General features: G+C 41.5%; 1 protein-coding gene across 1 annotated transcript; it reads left to right on the top strand.

The window, feature by feature from the left end:
• The first annotated feature begins 296 nt into the window (after positions 1–296).
• On the top strand, positions 297–11108 carry GKN2 (gastrokine 2). Its single transcript, XM_047068935.1, has 6 exons — positions 297–391; positions 5691–5741; positions 6172–6309; positions 8330–8440; positions 9307–9463; positions 10591–11108. Exons 1-6 carry the CDS (start codon positions 341–343, stop codon positions 10671–10673), a joined length of 591 nt encoding a protein of 196 aa, XP_046924891.1. The 5' UTR covers positions 297–340; the 3' UTR covers positions 10674–11108.
• The last annotated feature ends 5187 nt before the right edge of the window (positions 11109–16295 follow it).

The raw sequence follows: 16295 nt of genomic DNA, 5'->3' as shown, positions 1-16295 counted from the left end.
CATTTTTTTCTTGTGATATATTCCAATACTTTTAGGCTTAGGAAATCTTTCGCATTGCGAAAATCAGATCAAAGTTCACCTGTATTTTCCTCTAGTTTGTTCCTTTTTCCTTTTTGTTTTTGACTTCTTTTACTATATGTACAATGCTTATATGTATTTAAAAAATTAACTTGGAATTAATTTTTTTCTTATGGTAGGATCTACATTAGCTTGCCTAAATAACTACACCCTCATCCCAGGGCCATTTAGAATTGGAACTCTTTTCCCCCCTAACAGCAGGTTTTCAGCCCTTTCTTAGATATGGCAAAAATGACCTGGTAATGAATTCATTGGCTGCACCATGATAAAGAATGGCAAGAGTCATAATAAAGAAAAGATTATAAAAAACAAGGTAAGAGTTAAAGTGGATTTCAACTTACATAAAGGTAACTAACCCAGTAAATAGGTGGAAATAAATGGATTTACTATTTGGTTTGAACAACAAAATAGCAAGAAAAAGACATTAACTAAGGATGTGTTTAAGATACTTTCAGATATAAATGAAGGCATTAAATTTGTAAAAAAGAACAATAAATTATGAGAATAAAATTGGCAGAAATAGAACCGCATATTGCTGTGGAAAAGAACAAATTAGGAACATTGCAACCATGCTGATATCATGTTTCACATCAGCAACAGTGGGTGCCAGAAAGCAATGGAGTAACATCTTTAAAGTGCTAGAAGGAAAATACCTGTCAACCTGTAACTACAATTCTAAAGTGAGAAGAAAATAAAGACATTTTCTACTGATTCAAAAGGGCACATGAGCCCCAACGTTTATAGCAGCACTATCAACAATAGCCAAATTATGGAAACAGCTCAAATGTCCATTGACTGATGAATGGATAAAGAAGTGGTATATATATATATATATATATATATATATATATAGTGGAATATACAGTGGAATATTACTCAGCCATCAAAAAGAATGAAATTTTGCCATTTGCAATGACATGGATGAAGCTAGAATGCATTATGCAGTAAGTCAGTCAGAGAAAGACAAATACCATATGATTTTACTCATGTGTAGAATTTAAGAAACAAAACGGATGAACATAGGGGAAGGGAAGGAAAAATAAAACAAAATTAAAAAAGAGAGAGAGGCAAACCATAGGAAACTCTTAACCATAGATAACAAACTGAGGGTTGCTGGAGGGGAGATGGGTGGGGGAATGGGCTAGATGGATGATGGGCATTAAGGAGGGCACTTGTGATGAGCACTGGGTGTTGTATGTAAGTGATGAATCACTAGATTCTACTCCTGAAACCAACAATACACTATATGCTAACTTGAATTTAAATAAAATCTTGTTTTGCGGGGGGGGGGGGGGCGCCTGGGTGGCTTAGTCGGTTAAGTGTCCAACTTCTGCTCAGGTCATGATCTTGTGGTTTATGATTTCGAGTGCCACATTGGGCTCCACACAGATAGTGCAGAGCCTGCTTGGAATTCTCTCTCTTTCCCTCTGTCTCTGCCCCTCCCCTGCCTGTGCTCTCTCTTTCAAAATAAGCAAACTTTAAAAAAATTTTTTTTAAATAAATACAATATTGGATGATAAAAACGTAAAGGTATTTTTAAACATAAAAAGACAAAAAAATTAGTATCTATTGGATCTCAATAAAAGAACTATAAAAGATATACTTAAGCCAAGAGGAAACAAACTTTGGGGGATATAAAAAATGAGAATTAGCACAAAAATTTGATTAATTTAATTATCTATTGATGGGAAACAAGTATTTTTGTGCTATTTTTTTTTTCAACGTTTATTTATTTTTGGGACAGAGAGAGACAGAGCATGAACGGGGGAGGGGCAGAGAGAGAGGGAGACACAGAATCGGAAACAGGCTCCAGGCTCCGAGCCATCAGCCCAGAGCCTGATGCGGGGCGCGAACTCACGGACCGCGAGATCGTGACCTGGCTGAAGTCGGACGCTTAACCGACTGCGCCACCCAGGCGCCCCTTTGTGCTATTTTTTAAAGGTGAAAGTAAGGGGTGCCTGGGTGGCGCAGTCGGTTAAGCATCTGACTTCGGCTCAGGTCATGATTTCGCAGTTGGTCGCAGTTGGTCGCAGTTGGTGAGTTCAAACCCTGCATCGGGCTCTCTGCTGACAGCTGGGAGCCTGGAGCCTGCTTCAGACTCCATGTCTCCCTCTCTCTGCCCCTCTTCCGCTCACTCGCGCACGCGCGCTCTCTCTCTCTCGCTCTCTTTCAAAAATAAACATTAAAAAAAAAATAAAAATAAATTAATAAAGGTGAAAGTAAAATGCTGCACAAATATACCAATATGGGGATGGAAAAATGTTCAGTAATTAGTCAAAGGTTACTGAGTTCTTGTCTTTGTTGAGAAGATGAAAATGCAGGATACCTTTTGGATTGTAAGGAATGTGATAAATTAAGTATGCATGCTAGAATATCAAAGTTAGAACTAAATAAAAAAGTTGAAAACTTCCAGAAATAAAAGGGAAAAAAAGAATGTGAAGTCTTTATCAATACAAAGAAGGCAGACAAAAATAGGAAGAAATGCAAGTACGTAATACCTCTGTCTGCCTCAGGTGTGGGAACTGGCTTGATTTTGGGGGGCTTGGGAACCAGATATGGGAGAAAATTTGCAATTGTACTACAACACTGTAATCCTTCTTGCTGCCAGTATCTCAAAAAGATTTAATAAAGCAGCACGTTTTACATGCACGCCAGCTAACCAGCCAGGGTAGGGGAACTCCAGTAAAGTCGGCAACCCCCAAAATGCCCAATGTCTGCTTTTGAAAAACCTCTTATTTTAAGCAGCTAGTTAGGAAGTGATTCCAGCTGTAGAACAGGAACATCATTTACGTTATTTCTCTGCTGACCATAGTGATTCTCAATATTTAACAGTTTTGTCATTTACAGGTACTGTTTGTTTTTGTATTTCCCCGCCTTCTGAATTAATGATTCTACCGTAACACTAGCCAAATATTTTTTTATCGTGGCATTATAAAAATTACACAAATCCAACTTTATTCTATTTTTTTTGAATTTGAGAAATTTCCAGTGCATTTCAGGATAACTAGAGATATATAACACAGTTTTTATGGAGTTTTGGGCAATGCTACATGTAAAAATTTGGCTAATCCTGGTAATTGGGCAGAGTGCTATCTGAATCTTGTTTCTCATGAATCTCTGGAAATTGGGACCAACTTCAAAAGGGAGAAGAAATAAGGTCATAGGGACCCCCCCCCTCCCAGCCAGTGTTCAACTCTTGTCTTCTGTCCAGTCTTTGGGCAGAAGAATTCAAAATGCAGGGCAGACCTGAAAAGACATTGAAGATTCTTAAGGGAGGACTTTAACATTAGGGCAGATAGTAGGACTGTGTCCTTGTATGTCTATAAGATGTTGGTTTAGAACAAGCATCCTGTAATATTTTTAAAGGGCGGAAATTGAAATCTTAACTGCAACATAATGCAGATAAGCAAGGAATATTTACTGAGTGACCAAGTGGTAAATTTTTACTACTGACTAATGAACTTTATTGATATCAGGTTATGTGACTGGGTCTCAATCCTGATAAAGGTGTTTGCTGGGGTGTGTCAGATATATGGACATGGCCTTTTCCAAATTAATTGTTCTGGAAAGAGATTTCCACACCTTAAAGCTAATATAAAGGGTGGAAGTTGCACCGGTAGCCTCACTTGCTTGGGCACCTTCTTCCCATCAGGCAAAATGAAAATCCTCGTGAGTATTTGCTTATGCTTCTTTATACTCTTGTGGTGGCTCTTGCAGAGAATGTTCAAATTCAATGTGCCTTCGATTTCAGAAGACTTAGATGAACACTGTGCATGCTTCTAAGCTTCTATGATTGAATTAAATAGTGTCTTTGGCAGCGATAGTGTTGAATATTAAGTCAGATATTTACTTGTCCATCGTCTATTTTCTGAGATGTTTATTTAAAAATGCAAGGAAAGAATTTGGAAATACCTAGAGAATTTTAATTTGGAGAATTTTAAATAATTATGAGCTTGGGAAGATTGTAGGCATTTTAGGACAGCAGCATTTACTATTTAAAAAAGAAGTGGTAATTAAAAAAAAGATAATAGCAGCTGTCATTTTTCTAAGTGCATACTAGGTCCTATGCTACACACTTCACATAAATACTTTGATCTATTCACTCCACAACTCTGTGAGTTGAGTAGTATTACCCCATTCCACAGATGAGGAGACCGAGGCACAGAGGAATGTGATTTTCCCATGCCAGTAAATGTGAGGTTTAGACTTGAAATGTACCCCTCTCAGACCCCACTGGCAGGAACATTCCTGCTATGACCACCTCTCCTCCTGCCAATCTCAGCCCTGGTCTCAGTCTCCCATGGTCCCACACTGCCGTGCTCCATGAACAGAGGACTGTGTTTTGATCCAGAATGGAACTCTTTCCCCAGTCATGTGTCCCCTATTCTCATTTAGTTGTTGAGGGAAAAAACAAAATGATAAGTTCCTCCCCATCAAGTGTTCAAGATGGTTGACTTAAAAAGTTCCCTCTCCCCAGGCGTCTCTTGATTTTCCAAGAGGAGATCTATCACCGAAACAAAGCTGTAACCGTGGTGTATTAATCATGATGTTGATTGGGTGGTTATTTGGGGGCAGGGGACACTTTTTGAGCTTTCTGTAATTATATCACTATGGTGGTCAGTCCTCCACCCATCTGTTCAAACCTCTGTAGACCCATTATATAGTATCCAGAGGAGCATCAAAGGTTTCTAGAGCTGGCCTGGAGTCAGAGAAGGTATGTGGCTATGCAGGTAGGCAGGTTGGATATCTCCACACAGGTTTTCGTCAGACACTTCACCCCCAGTCATCAGAAGAGAAATGTTATTGGTGATTGTTAGGGGAGTAGAAAAGTCCTACTGATGGTTCTTAAAAATATCTGCTTCCCTGCAGATTCCCTTCATAAGCGGTTTGCAATGAAAGTGCCATACACTGTGATGTTCAGAAAAGAGCACAAAACTGGGATCAACATGTTGGATAACTCTTAACATAACTACAGCAAAATTTCAGAACTGCCTCAGTGTCAGTATCAGCCGGTTAACCTAACATTTATTTGTCTGATGGCATCACTAAAAAGAATATAGAACTTTCCTTAATGTCAGCCTCAAAAATTAACCATGCCTCCAAGCACCCTATTGTCATGTTTTCCTTGGGAATCCATTGTATTTCTGTCACCCATGAATCCATTTTAAATCTATTTTACCCTCTCAACCCCAAGGAATTAAATAATTCTTTTTTTAACCAGAAAACACAACTTGACTCCTATAATCCAAATCTAGTGTGGATCACACCAGGGTATTCCCATAGTAAAATAAATCCTTCCTCACTATTCACCTGCTCCAAGTTGTTCTTGGTGTAAGAACATATGCTACCTAGAAGATTATAATGTTGGGAAGGGTTGGGAATTGGGTATTAAAGGTAGAATCTTATGTTTGACAAATAGCATGAACTCTATAAATGTCTGTCAAATGAGTGAATGCGTTTTCACATTTTGGAAATGTACTGTTGACCATTCATGACCACCCACTTGTGTCTCTAGGTGTGAGATACTATGTGAGATACTTGTATTTGTCCTGTCCAGTGTCTCCTTATGTCTTTGCCCTCAGTGGAATGGATGCAACTGGTCTGTTTTTCAGGTGGTATGCCTGGTGCTGGCCATCTTTGGGACACAATCTCATGGATACGACGTAAGTTGGTTCATTATGGACTTTATATCTTGGAGATATTGGGAGAGGAAAAGGAAGATACAAGATAATCTGAAGGACAGGAGAGAGCCCTGTTTGGGATGGAATCCCAGAAATACCCAATAGTGCAATCAATAAGGTTGGTTATTTCTAACTGGAATGCCTTCAAAAATGCAACCCATTGCTGTAAAATGTGGTCAATTTCATTTCTCCTGTGATGTCATTACTTCTCCCATATATAACATAGTGAACTATGAAGAAGAGCCTCACATTCTTATTTAAGCATGGGCTTTTGGTATAGGATGCCAGGGAAGAGGTTTCAGGCTTCGATCTCCCATTCACAGCAAGTGGATGACTTTATTTTACCTGGTGGGTTGCCTTTCCAATGCATATGATTTACGGAGAAACCATTATGTCTTTGTTGTTGATCTAGGTTTATAACATCATCAGCCCAAACAATAATGGCGGCAATCTTCAGGAGACAGTGACAGTTGACAATGAAAACCATTTCGCCATCATTAACATCCATGCAGGATCATGCTCCTCTACCACGGTTTTTGACTATAAACATGTAAGCAGCAAGGGAATTTTTACATTCCCCAAGACTGGGTTTCTCAAGGATGATGGGGTAGCCATTTCCTATGCATCTGAATTCCAAGAACTATACTGGCAATGCTTTCAGAATTTTCTGACTTCTCCTTTTCCCTTTAGATAACCAAGCGATTGATGGACAAACAAACAAAACCATTTCTAAAAAAAAAGTGTGACAGGAAAATACACACTTGTTTGACCTTTTCAGGTGGAAATTGGAAGCATAATGATATTGTCTCACTACAGGCTCAGAAAGTGCCTAGAAGGGTGACCAAGCCCAAAGCAAGCCCTGGCACACTCAAAAATATTCATTGAATGAATAAATGAATGACTTAGGGCTTCTAATACAGACACTTATGCAGAAAAAGAATGATTATAGAATAAACCATCACATAATAGCAGAAATCCAGAACAACTGTACACATTTAACTATGTAAGTAGGATATGCAATAAATCATACTTCTTCGGGAAGAAGGAAAGCATGTTAACCAACAACTCCAAACTATTTTCAAGTTTCAGTTGCTGGTATTAACAACAAGTCTCAAACGTGCTCAGAAAGGTTATTAGGTCCTTTATCTATTTATTTGTTTGTTTTCCATTTGTACCACCTGACTAGGGACCTACAGGAGAGAGCTATGTGCTGTGGTTGTAGTCCCTCTGACCGACCATTTGAACACGCTTTCCTTCTCCTTTTCTTGTAGAAACTTCCGTACATTCCTCCCCCTCATCGGCATTGGCAGTTCTAGGACACATTTGAAAGTATAGAATCTTTGGAAGATACAGTTTTAAAGGAAGCTGTACTGAAGTTGTTTTTAAAAACAGATTTCAAGGAAATCCCCAAAAGGTCTTTAAAAAAAAAAAGAGTGGTAAAGACTTGGTTTAAGCCTCTTCAACTGTCATCAGGCTTTGCCTCAGTCTATTTTTGAATTTTAGGAACTGTCAGTTTGTGAGAATTGAAAAATAGGAACTAGAAGAATTTGTTTTGTTAATTATTTACAGCCTCACAGACTGTATAATTATTTGGAACTCCATAGAGAGAATTCCATTCAGGATGAAGCTTAGATGGCTTCCGGTTCCTTCTGGCTCCACGGGCCCCACCCACCATTGCTGTTTTCATCCTACCTTCCTCCAGCTCATACCTGTCTGGCCAGCTTGGGTCTGAGGTGGAGAAAGGATGGAGAGAAGACAGTGAAGGAGGGGAGAATAGATGAAGCATGTGTGTGTGTGTTAGCGGTGAGTGAGTTATGTCAAGGACAGCCGCGCTGTCCAGTAGAAATTTCTACAATGGTGGAAATGTCCTGTATCTACATTTTCCAGTAGAGAAGCTACTGGCTGCTTGTGGTTACTGAGCACTTGAGATATGTGACAGAGGAAATATGTTTTAAATTTTCTTTAACTTGAATTTAAATTTAAATAGCACATGTGGCTAGTAATTAACATATTGGAAAGCACAGTTCTAAAGAATACTGAATTTACTCCAAATTGAGGAAAAGGCAGAACAACATCAACAGAAAGAGACAGAGAGTTGCTTCTTCTTTTTTAAAAAAATATTTATTTATTTTTGAGAGAGAGAGAGCACAAGCAGGGAAGGGACAGGGGTAGGAGGGGGTCAGAGGATCCGAAGGGGGCTCTGCGCTGACCACAGGGAGCCCACTGTGGGGCTCGAACTCACAAACTGTGAGATCATGACCTGAGCTGAAGTCAGATGCACAACGGACTGAGCTACCCAGGCTTCCGGAGAGCTGATGCTTCTTAATTGTTAAACCCAAACTACAGGCCCTCGTTGCAAAGCATGACAAGTGGGGTGCACAATTTTAGAGATAGAAAGGGCAGGGGAAAAAACAAAACTACCGTGTAAAAGAAGTCATGGCTGGAATGGATTGCAGATTGAAAAGCAGTCACTGGCACTCATTGTTCAAGCTCAAGGCTCAAATGCCATCCCCACCAGTTCAGAACCCAGGGAACCAGGAAGGCCAGTAACTGTGCTCTTTCTGTCTCAGCGCTACATCGCATCCAGGGTGCTCTCCCGAAGAGCCTGCTACATCCTGGACATGAAACATAAAGCCATCCCTGCTCTGGACCAACTAAAACGATACATCTATGAGAGGAAGGTAACTCTGCGGTACCCTTGCATATTTCCTGTTCTTGAGCAGGGGAAAACTGGTACCTGTATGGGAACAAAGAGAGTAAGGGGGAAGATCATGATATATATCTTACCATGGTTATGTACTTTCCACCTGTTAAAGTGTTTTCACATTTATTGTTTTTGGGAGCAGGAGTGCATCTCTTAGCTTGATATCTTTTTTTTTTTTTAAGGTTATTTATTCTGAGAGAGAGAGAGCAAGGGAAGGGCAGAGAATAAGGGGGAGAGAGAGAATCACAAGCAGGCTCCATGCTGTCAGCACTGAGCCCTATGCTGGACTGGAGCTCACAAACCATGAGATCATGACCTGAGCTGAAATCAAGAGTTGGAAGTTTAATCCACTGAGCCCCCCAGGCACCCCTCTTAGCTTGACTTCTACCATACAGCCCCCGATACAAGAGCCTATAATAAATTCCAGTGTTTTTGTAGAAAGGACTGAACAGCAGGACTCTCAGAAATAGTGATTGGCAGAAAAATGAGTGAAGTTAATATCCAACAACATGAAGGTGCAAAGAAACAATACAGGGTAGTGAGAATAAGCAAACCCTACACAAGGCTAGGAACCTGGTGTTTAATTCTCCCTCTCTAATTTCCCATCTGTGCTACCTTTGCCGTGGGATTTACCCTCTCTGGGTTTTATTGTCACCGGCAGTAAAATAACATTGGTAATAATGAGGTCCCTCTGCAGACTAAGTGCTCAGAAAGTGATGGTGTCTTGAGATTCCCGACCGCCTTCTGCTTAATTAAACGAAAAAGAAAAAGTCAGTTTAGCATAAGGCACACATGATGATGTCAGCTTACTTTATCCTATCCTCTCCTACCATATTACTGTAGGCTCTGAAAAACATGTACTCGGACAAATACATCTGGGTCAAGTACAGCCCACTGCAGTCTCTGATCACTCACGTAGACTGGTTCCTGTTCGGCTCCCCCATCAAGCAGCTCTGCAGTCATGTCCCCCTGTATAAGGGAGAAGTGGTGGAGAAGACACGTGAGTACCAATAATCCTTCATCACGTATTTTCTGAAAGCTCCAATGTGCGGGGCGCTCTGCTAGGTGTTGTGTGAAATGCAAATCAACGTGGAACATGACCCAATTCGGTTTACTTTGGGAATTTCATACCCCTGCCATGTGTGGAAATTGTGCTAAATGTTAGGGAGATGCAGAAACGAATACAACTCTGCCCCTAAGGAACACATAGTCTGGTGGAGAAGTTGATGGGTTAACATAGAGGATGAAATTTAAAAATGTCCTGGGTGCCAAGGAAAAACTATTGTATTCTCTAATATGAGGCATGGTGACCAGAGTCAGTAAAACAGTACTGTATACTTGGAAGTTGCTGAGAGTAGATCTTAAGCATTCTTACCACACACACATACAAACAAGTTACTTATGTTAACTCTGTGAGGTGATGGATGTGTTATCTTGATCTTGGTGATCATTCTACAATATGCATGTATATCAAATCATCACCTTGTACACTTTAAATGCATGCAAATACATTTGTCAATTATTCTTCAAAAAAGTTTTAAAAAAACATTTAGGAATCTAGGATAGTCTTAGAAACTAGTCTTAGGAAGAGCAAGCAGAGTGCACTGACCAACAGGTAGAAAGCCCTGATTCATCCAGGTAACCAGTCATTACTAGCATTTTATACAAAGTTTCCAAACACAGGAGAGTGGCCAGAGGGAAAGAGAGGCCAGGCCACAGATGGAGAACGCAAAAAGGTAAACTCCCCAGAACAGTAGAAGGTAGAGAAAAAAGACAATAATTAGCATTTATTACATTTTTACTCTCCAGGAAAAAAAAATTTAAGACATTTTTCTTTTGGTAGGGTCATTAGTACTCATAAGTAAAAGCACACAGGCAGGTCACCAATGCAGAATGTCATAGCATCAATCAAAGAGAGCCAGACAGCACTTCTAGGAATTGTCAGTCTTCTTTAAGTTAAGCTATTACTATCCTTTGCAATACAAGGATAGCTAAAAACTTGGGGATCATGAAAATACATGTACAGCCCCACCCCCGGTCAAAACATTAACAAAAAGGCATTGGTTTGCTGCACTCTAATAATATATTTCTTAGTGCTCTTTCTTTAAAAATGTCTCCCTTTTTCAGATGACATCCATGCGGAGGCATGCGCAAAGACCGGACTCCTGGGTATCTTTGGAATCTCCATCTGCGCGGGCACTGACGCTTAGGCACCGAGCCCACTGGTGTCATCTTTTCAAAGACACAGCCCCTTGGTTTCCACTCAGCAGCCAAATTAAGCTCTTTCCCAACACCCCAACTAATGTTGAGACTCAGTAGTAAAACATAAATCCTATATTTCCAGATATATGGGTGTTTGCTTTTTTTTGTAAACAGCAACGGGAAGCCAAACAATGTTGATGTCAACCTACAGAAGGAAAGAATTTGCCAGAACTTCAAGTGAAGCACAAAAGGTGCGAAAGCTCCCAGATAATAACGCTGAGTCATTGCAGGCTGGTCTGCTGGGTGCAAGTGTACGTCTTGTCTCTGCCCACCAGACCAGCCACCCATCTGTCCACCAAAATGAAGGGAGTTAAGAGTACACTTATACTGATGAGTACTGAGGAATGTATAGAATTGTTGAATCAATACATTGTACACGTGAAGCTGGTATAACACTGTATGTTAATTGTACTTGAATAAAAAAATAAGAAAACAAAATATTCATTAAGAATAACAAAAAACAACCACTTGCACAGGCCACAGGAGGCAGCAGCCTCCACCCTGGGAGGGGGGTGGGTTTGCCGTACTGTTAACAAACGGCTTGACCACTCAGGTGAAGGAAACCATCCCCTATGACAAGGCACCCAGCTTGGAGGGCCATTCACATGCCTTTCAGAAAATGCCTTTTAGCTCATCAAAATGCTAGACTCAACCTTAATAAATACTATTATAATATATTTGGTCTTAGAGTGAGGGGAGAGGTCGTGGGGAACACCCATCACCCAGTGAAAGATGAACCTTACTGAAAATCTTGACAGGAGGGAGAAACTGGGAATGCCAAGTCACGATATGGAAGGAAAGCAATTCCCAATCTTCCAAATAAATTGTGTCATGTGGGCACCTTCCCAGATCACATGGCTTGTTCTCCTGTGGACTGGCCACCTGGGCGCAGGTTCAGAACACAGAGGAATTACTTGAACGAGAATTCCTGTTGTCGACTGCTCCTATTCCTAACGCTGTGCATCTGCTTCATAGTAACCTTTAATAAATATATGTCAAGCACTTACCCGTGTGGTGCTCAGCACTGGGATAGGTATGAGGGCCGAACTACCATTGTCAAGGCAATTATTTTCTTGTTGGGGAAGTGAGACATTTACATGAAAGCATTTGCTAGCAACAGTAAAGAGTGTATAATAACATGCCAAATGAGTGGCACAGTGTACTAGCTGGGAGCTTGGTGTTAGCAAGTGATGGAACCCAAGTCAAATTAACTAAGGCAAGGAGGGTGGAATTTATTGTCTTATCTTGCTGTAGACAGACAGGGATATTCTGGTCTTGGGTGGCTAGACCTAGGTGCCCGAAGGTGGCCAGACTCTTCTCCCACTCTGGACTCTCCTCCCCTCTGCATGTCAACCTTGGTATCTTATATTAACTTTCTCCAGGATGATAGAAACACCACCACCGGGAGCCCCAACATCCCTACTTTCCTAGTGTCATCATCAGAAAGGAAGGGGTTTTTCTTCATTCCAATTAGTTTTAATTTTAAAAATCTTTGGAAAGGAGCCTGACTGAACCACCTGGGGCACATTCTTACTCCTGTGGCCAGGACTGGTGGGAGGTGGAGGATGGTGGGCAGAGGGAGTGTTATGATTGGCAACCTACTCTGGAATTTACTGCTTAGAAGTATGTTATCCTCATTCATTTTTACAACATCAGTCAAATTTTAACAAAGTTAGTCCCATTGTTAAAGCAGAACTTTTAAGTTCTGCTTTCTCCTGACTCTGCTTTCATTAGGTCAGTCAACCCTGCTCAGTGCTGGTATCATGCTGCATACCTGTTAGGGGCAGCAGGTGGAGTGAGCCAGCACATGCCTAAAAGGAATGCGTCCAAACAGAAGTTACAAGGAAGGTGGGGCTTCATTAAACCTTCTTCAAAAGGAGTGCCTTCTAGGGGCACCTGGGTGGCCCAGTCAGTTAAGCGTCCAACTCTTGACTTCAGCTCAGATCACGATCTCATGGTTCATGAGTTCCAGCCCCGCATCAGGCTCTGTGCTGACAGTGTGGAGCCTTCTTGAGATTCTCTCTCTTCCTCTCTATCTGCCCCTCCCCTCCTATGTGAACTCTTTCTCTCTCACTCAAAAAATAAATACACTTGAAAACAAATTTTTTTAAAAGAAGTTCCTTCTTAAGGGCTGGGGAGGGAAGATATCAACTATTTTCATTCCTGTGTGTCTTGAGATATTTTCTAATTTCCCTTTGACTTCTTTCTGATCTGGTTGTTATTCAAGAGTGTGCTGTTTAATTTCTATGTACTTTCCTGTTTTCCTTTTGTTAGTGATTTCTAGTTTCACTCCATTGTGGTTGAAAAAGATACTTGAAATGATTCTTTAATTGGTTAAGACTTGTTTGGTAGCCTAATATATGATCTCTTCTGGAGAATATTCTATGTGAGCTTGAGAAGAATCTTATTCTGTTGTTGTTGATGGAATGATCTGTATATGTCTCTTAGGTCCCTTTGGTCTATTCAAGTCTGCTGTCATCTTATTGATTTTCTGTCTGGATGATCTATCCGTTATTGAAAGTGATATATCAAAGTGTCCTGCTATCATTGTATCTCTATCCATTTCTCTCTTCGGATCTACCCAGGTTTACATTTTATATTTAGGTACTCCAATGTTGAGTGCACTTATATTTATAATTATTATATCTTCTTGGTGAGTTGACCCTTTTATCATTATGTAATGGCCTTCTTTTCTCTTGTGACAGTTTTTGACTAAAAGTCTATTTTGTCTGATATAAGTATAGCCACCCCTACTCTATTTTAGGTACCATCTTCATGGAATATCTTTTTCCATCCCTTCACCTTTAGCTTATGTGTGTGCTTAAATTTAAAGTGAGTGTCATGTAGATAGCATATAGTTGGATTTTTTGGTGTGTGTCCACTTATCTACCCTGTATTTTTTTTATTGGGCTATCAGCTCTGTTAAGTTACTGTTAAGTTACTCTGCTAAGTCACTATACACCCAAGGTCTGCGCACAGACCTTCTCCAGGCCACTGGGGAGGAGAAGCGAGTCTGGACCCAACACAACACACATCAAGGCTACTGGAAGAGTTGATATGGCTACCAGAGCTGGCCTGAGAGAGCAGGCATGGTCATGGCACGAGTGCCAACGGAGGATTTTAGGAATCCTGGTAAGGCTTGCAGGTGGAGATCTTATTTCCTATGACATTTTTCTCCTCACAGTAAATGATACGTCCCGTATACTCATTTGGTCTCCTTGAGGTAGCACTAAGTGTAATTTGTTCATTCAGAGCTCCCAGGAGTAGAATATGTGAGCCCAATCAAATACTTTATTATGCAAAGTCATTGTTTAGACAACTGATTGAATGAGTTTAAGCATTAGTTAACCCGAACGTAATAAATATAAACTGATGAACTCACAAAAATATGGAGGCTTCTAGCTTCTGATAATGATGAATTAACTCATAATAGGCTAACCCTACTGACATAACAATTACAAACCTGGACAAGACATTAAAAATATAGGTGTTTGGGGGCACTGGAGAGTGACCCAAAGCAGCAGAAACTAAAGAGGATAAGACCTTTGAAAGAAATGTTCACCATCTGTTGTTGTTGTGGTTTTAAAGTTTATTTATTTATTTTGAGAGAGAAAGAGCACGTGAGCAGGGGAAGGGCAGAAAGAGAGGGAGAGAGAGGAAATCCCAAGCAGACTTCACATTGTCAGCACAGAGCCTGACGCAGGGCTCAAACTCATGAACCATGAGATCATGACCTGAGCCCAAACCAAGAGTCAGATGCTTAACCAACTGAGCCACCCAGGCACCCCATCATCTATTGTTGATCAGAGTTTTCCAGTATTACACAGCACAAAAATCCACTGAGTACTCATTCCCCCTTTTAGTCTCTATTCCTGCCCCCCTTTCCTGCTAACAGAACCTCCATTTGTTCAAATGGGCCTGGGCTACATCTATCTTGTTTCCCTTAAGAAGATAAGGTAGGATAGGTGTCCTCAGTCTGTCGCTGGTCTGTGGGTGGCCCCATTCTGGTCAAGGAGATCTAAGTGGAAGTTTGCAAAAGGAGACTTCCAGGGAGGGTCTTTCTTTCTTGATAAAAACAGGTGGACTCAGCCGACATGCAGATCTGCCCTTTCTTCTCTCCCATCATCCTTCCTTTACCGTGGACAGGACGCTGATTCCACGAGATGCATCTGCTATTTCGGGACCACCAGGCAACAATCCTGGAGAGGAAAGGTTCCGGGAAGAGAGAGCCAGGGTGCCTTATTACATCATTCTAGAGCAGCTCCAGCTGGGACTATCTTTTCCCTGGATTCACATGACAGAACAAAGTCTCGATGCTTGAGTCACTGTGACTGCAGCTAAAAGCCTTTCTTACAGAAACACACGAAAGAGGTGGAGTTAGTCCACTCGGCACACATATCTCAGGATCTGGGCCCAACCCAGCACCAGTGCCCCCATTCTATTCACCCCACGACTCCTTTGGAAGTTCCAGGTTTACCACATGCTTGCCCTCACACTGCAGAAACCAGATGCTATGCACCTCTCGTGGAACAACCGAGAAACGGATTGTACTCAGGAGCTCTGCCTGCTTGCTGTTCCCTCTGTTGGTCCACACAGCGTCCCCGGCTACTCCCTCAGCTCCAAGACAAGTGTGTGAGGCTGCAGCAAGCCTCTTGCAAAGGACTCAGGACACATACAGGAACTGAATCAAATGCTTCTTGGAGTTCTGGGGTCTACCCTCACTGTAAGGTGGTAGACCACTTGCTCAGTGTGCTTTTAACTGCAAGGGAGGACCCTCTGGCTGGAGCAGGGATCTCTCCTGCTCATGCTGTCACATGTGACCTATGAAGCAATCCCCTGAGAAGTCACCCCCTCATGCTTTTAATGATGCAGACCACCTCTTGGCCTTCCTCTGAAAAGTTCCCTTTGCCACATGCATAAGGGCATGGTCTTAGGTACACAGGACAATGACCAACCATCCTGTTCTCTTATTAACGAACTTCGGCAGCCTCACTTTTCTCCCATTTGACCCGATTCAATTGTTATAAGGGGGAGATCCTGGGGTAGTTGCCGGCCTGGAACAGTCTGAAGTTGGCCCCCACGCCAAGGATCCTGCCAGGGTGTGTTTGAATTTTGCCAGGAGATCTTCAGAATATTCTATTACTGGCCTTCTCCACTCCCTTGAGACCAGGGTGTGGGTGGGCATTGCCCGGGAGCAGCAGGAAGGAACTTTCTAGGGTGGTGGGAACATTCCACATCTTCACCTAGGTGACAGCTATACAAGGGTCTCTTCGTGTACAAATTCACTGAGCTGCGTGCTTAACATCTATGCACTTTATATCTCACCTCACCAAATATATATGTATACATATATATATGCATGTGTGTATATATACACACATGCATATATATTATTTTAGAGGAACACAGAGAGAGCGTGAGCAGGGGAGGGGCAGAGAGAGAGGGAGAATCTCAAGCAGGCTCAGCTTTGTCAGCACAGAGCCAAACATGGGGCCTAAACCCACGAACCATGAGATTATGGCCTGAGCTGAAACCAAGAGTTGGATGTTCAACTGACTGAGCCACCCAAG

Source organism: Lynx rufus, unplaced genomic scaffold, assembly GCF_022079265.1.
Source record: "Lynx rufus isolate CCGP_SWC_20201006 ecotype Redwood Valley unplaced genomic scaffold, mLynRuf1.p SCAF_8, whole genome shotgun sequence".
NCBI lineage: Eukaryota > Metazoa > Chordata > Mammalia > Carnivora > Felidae > Lynx > Lynx rufus.
Note: the sequence above shows the minus strand (reverse complement) of the source record. Positions and strands in the feature narration are given on the sequence as shown.

Coding starts and splice junctions, on each gene's coding strand:
- GKN2 (XM_047068935.1), top strand. CDS start 341: ATGATAAAGAATGGCAAGAGTCATAATAAAGAAAAGATTATAAAAAAC. Junction 5,742..6,171: donor CACAATCTCATGGATACGAC/GTAAGTTGGTTC, acceptor TTGTTGATCTAG/GTTTATAACATCATCAGCCC. Junction 9,464..10,590: donor AGAAGTGGTGGAGAAGACAC/GTGAGTACCAAT, acceptor TCCCTTTTTCAG/ATGACATCCATGCGGAGGCA.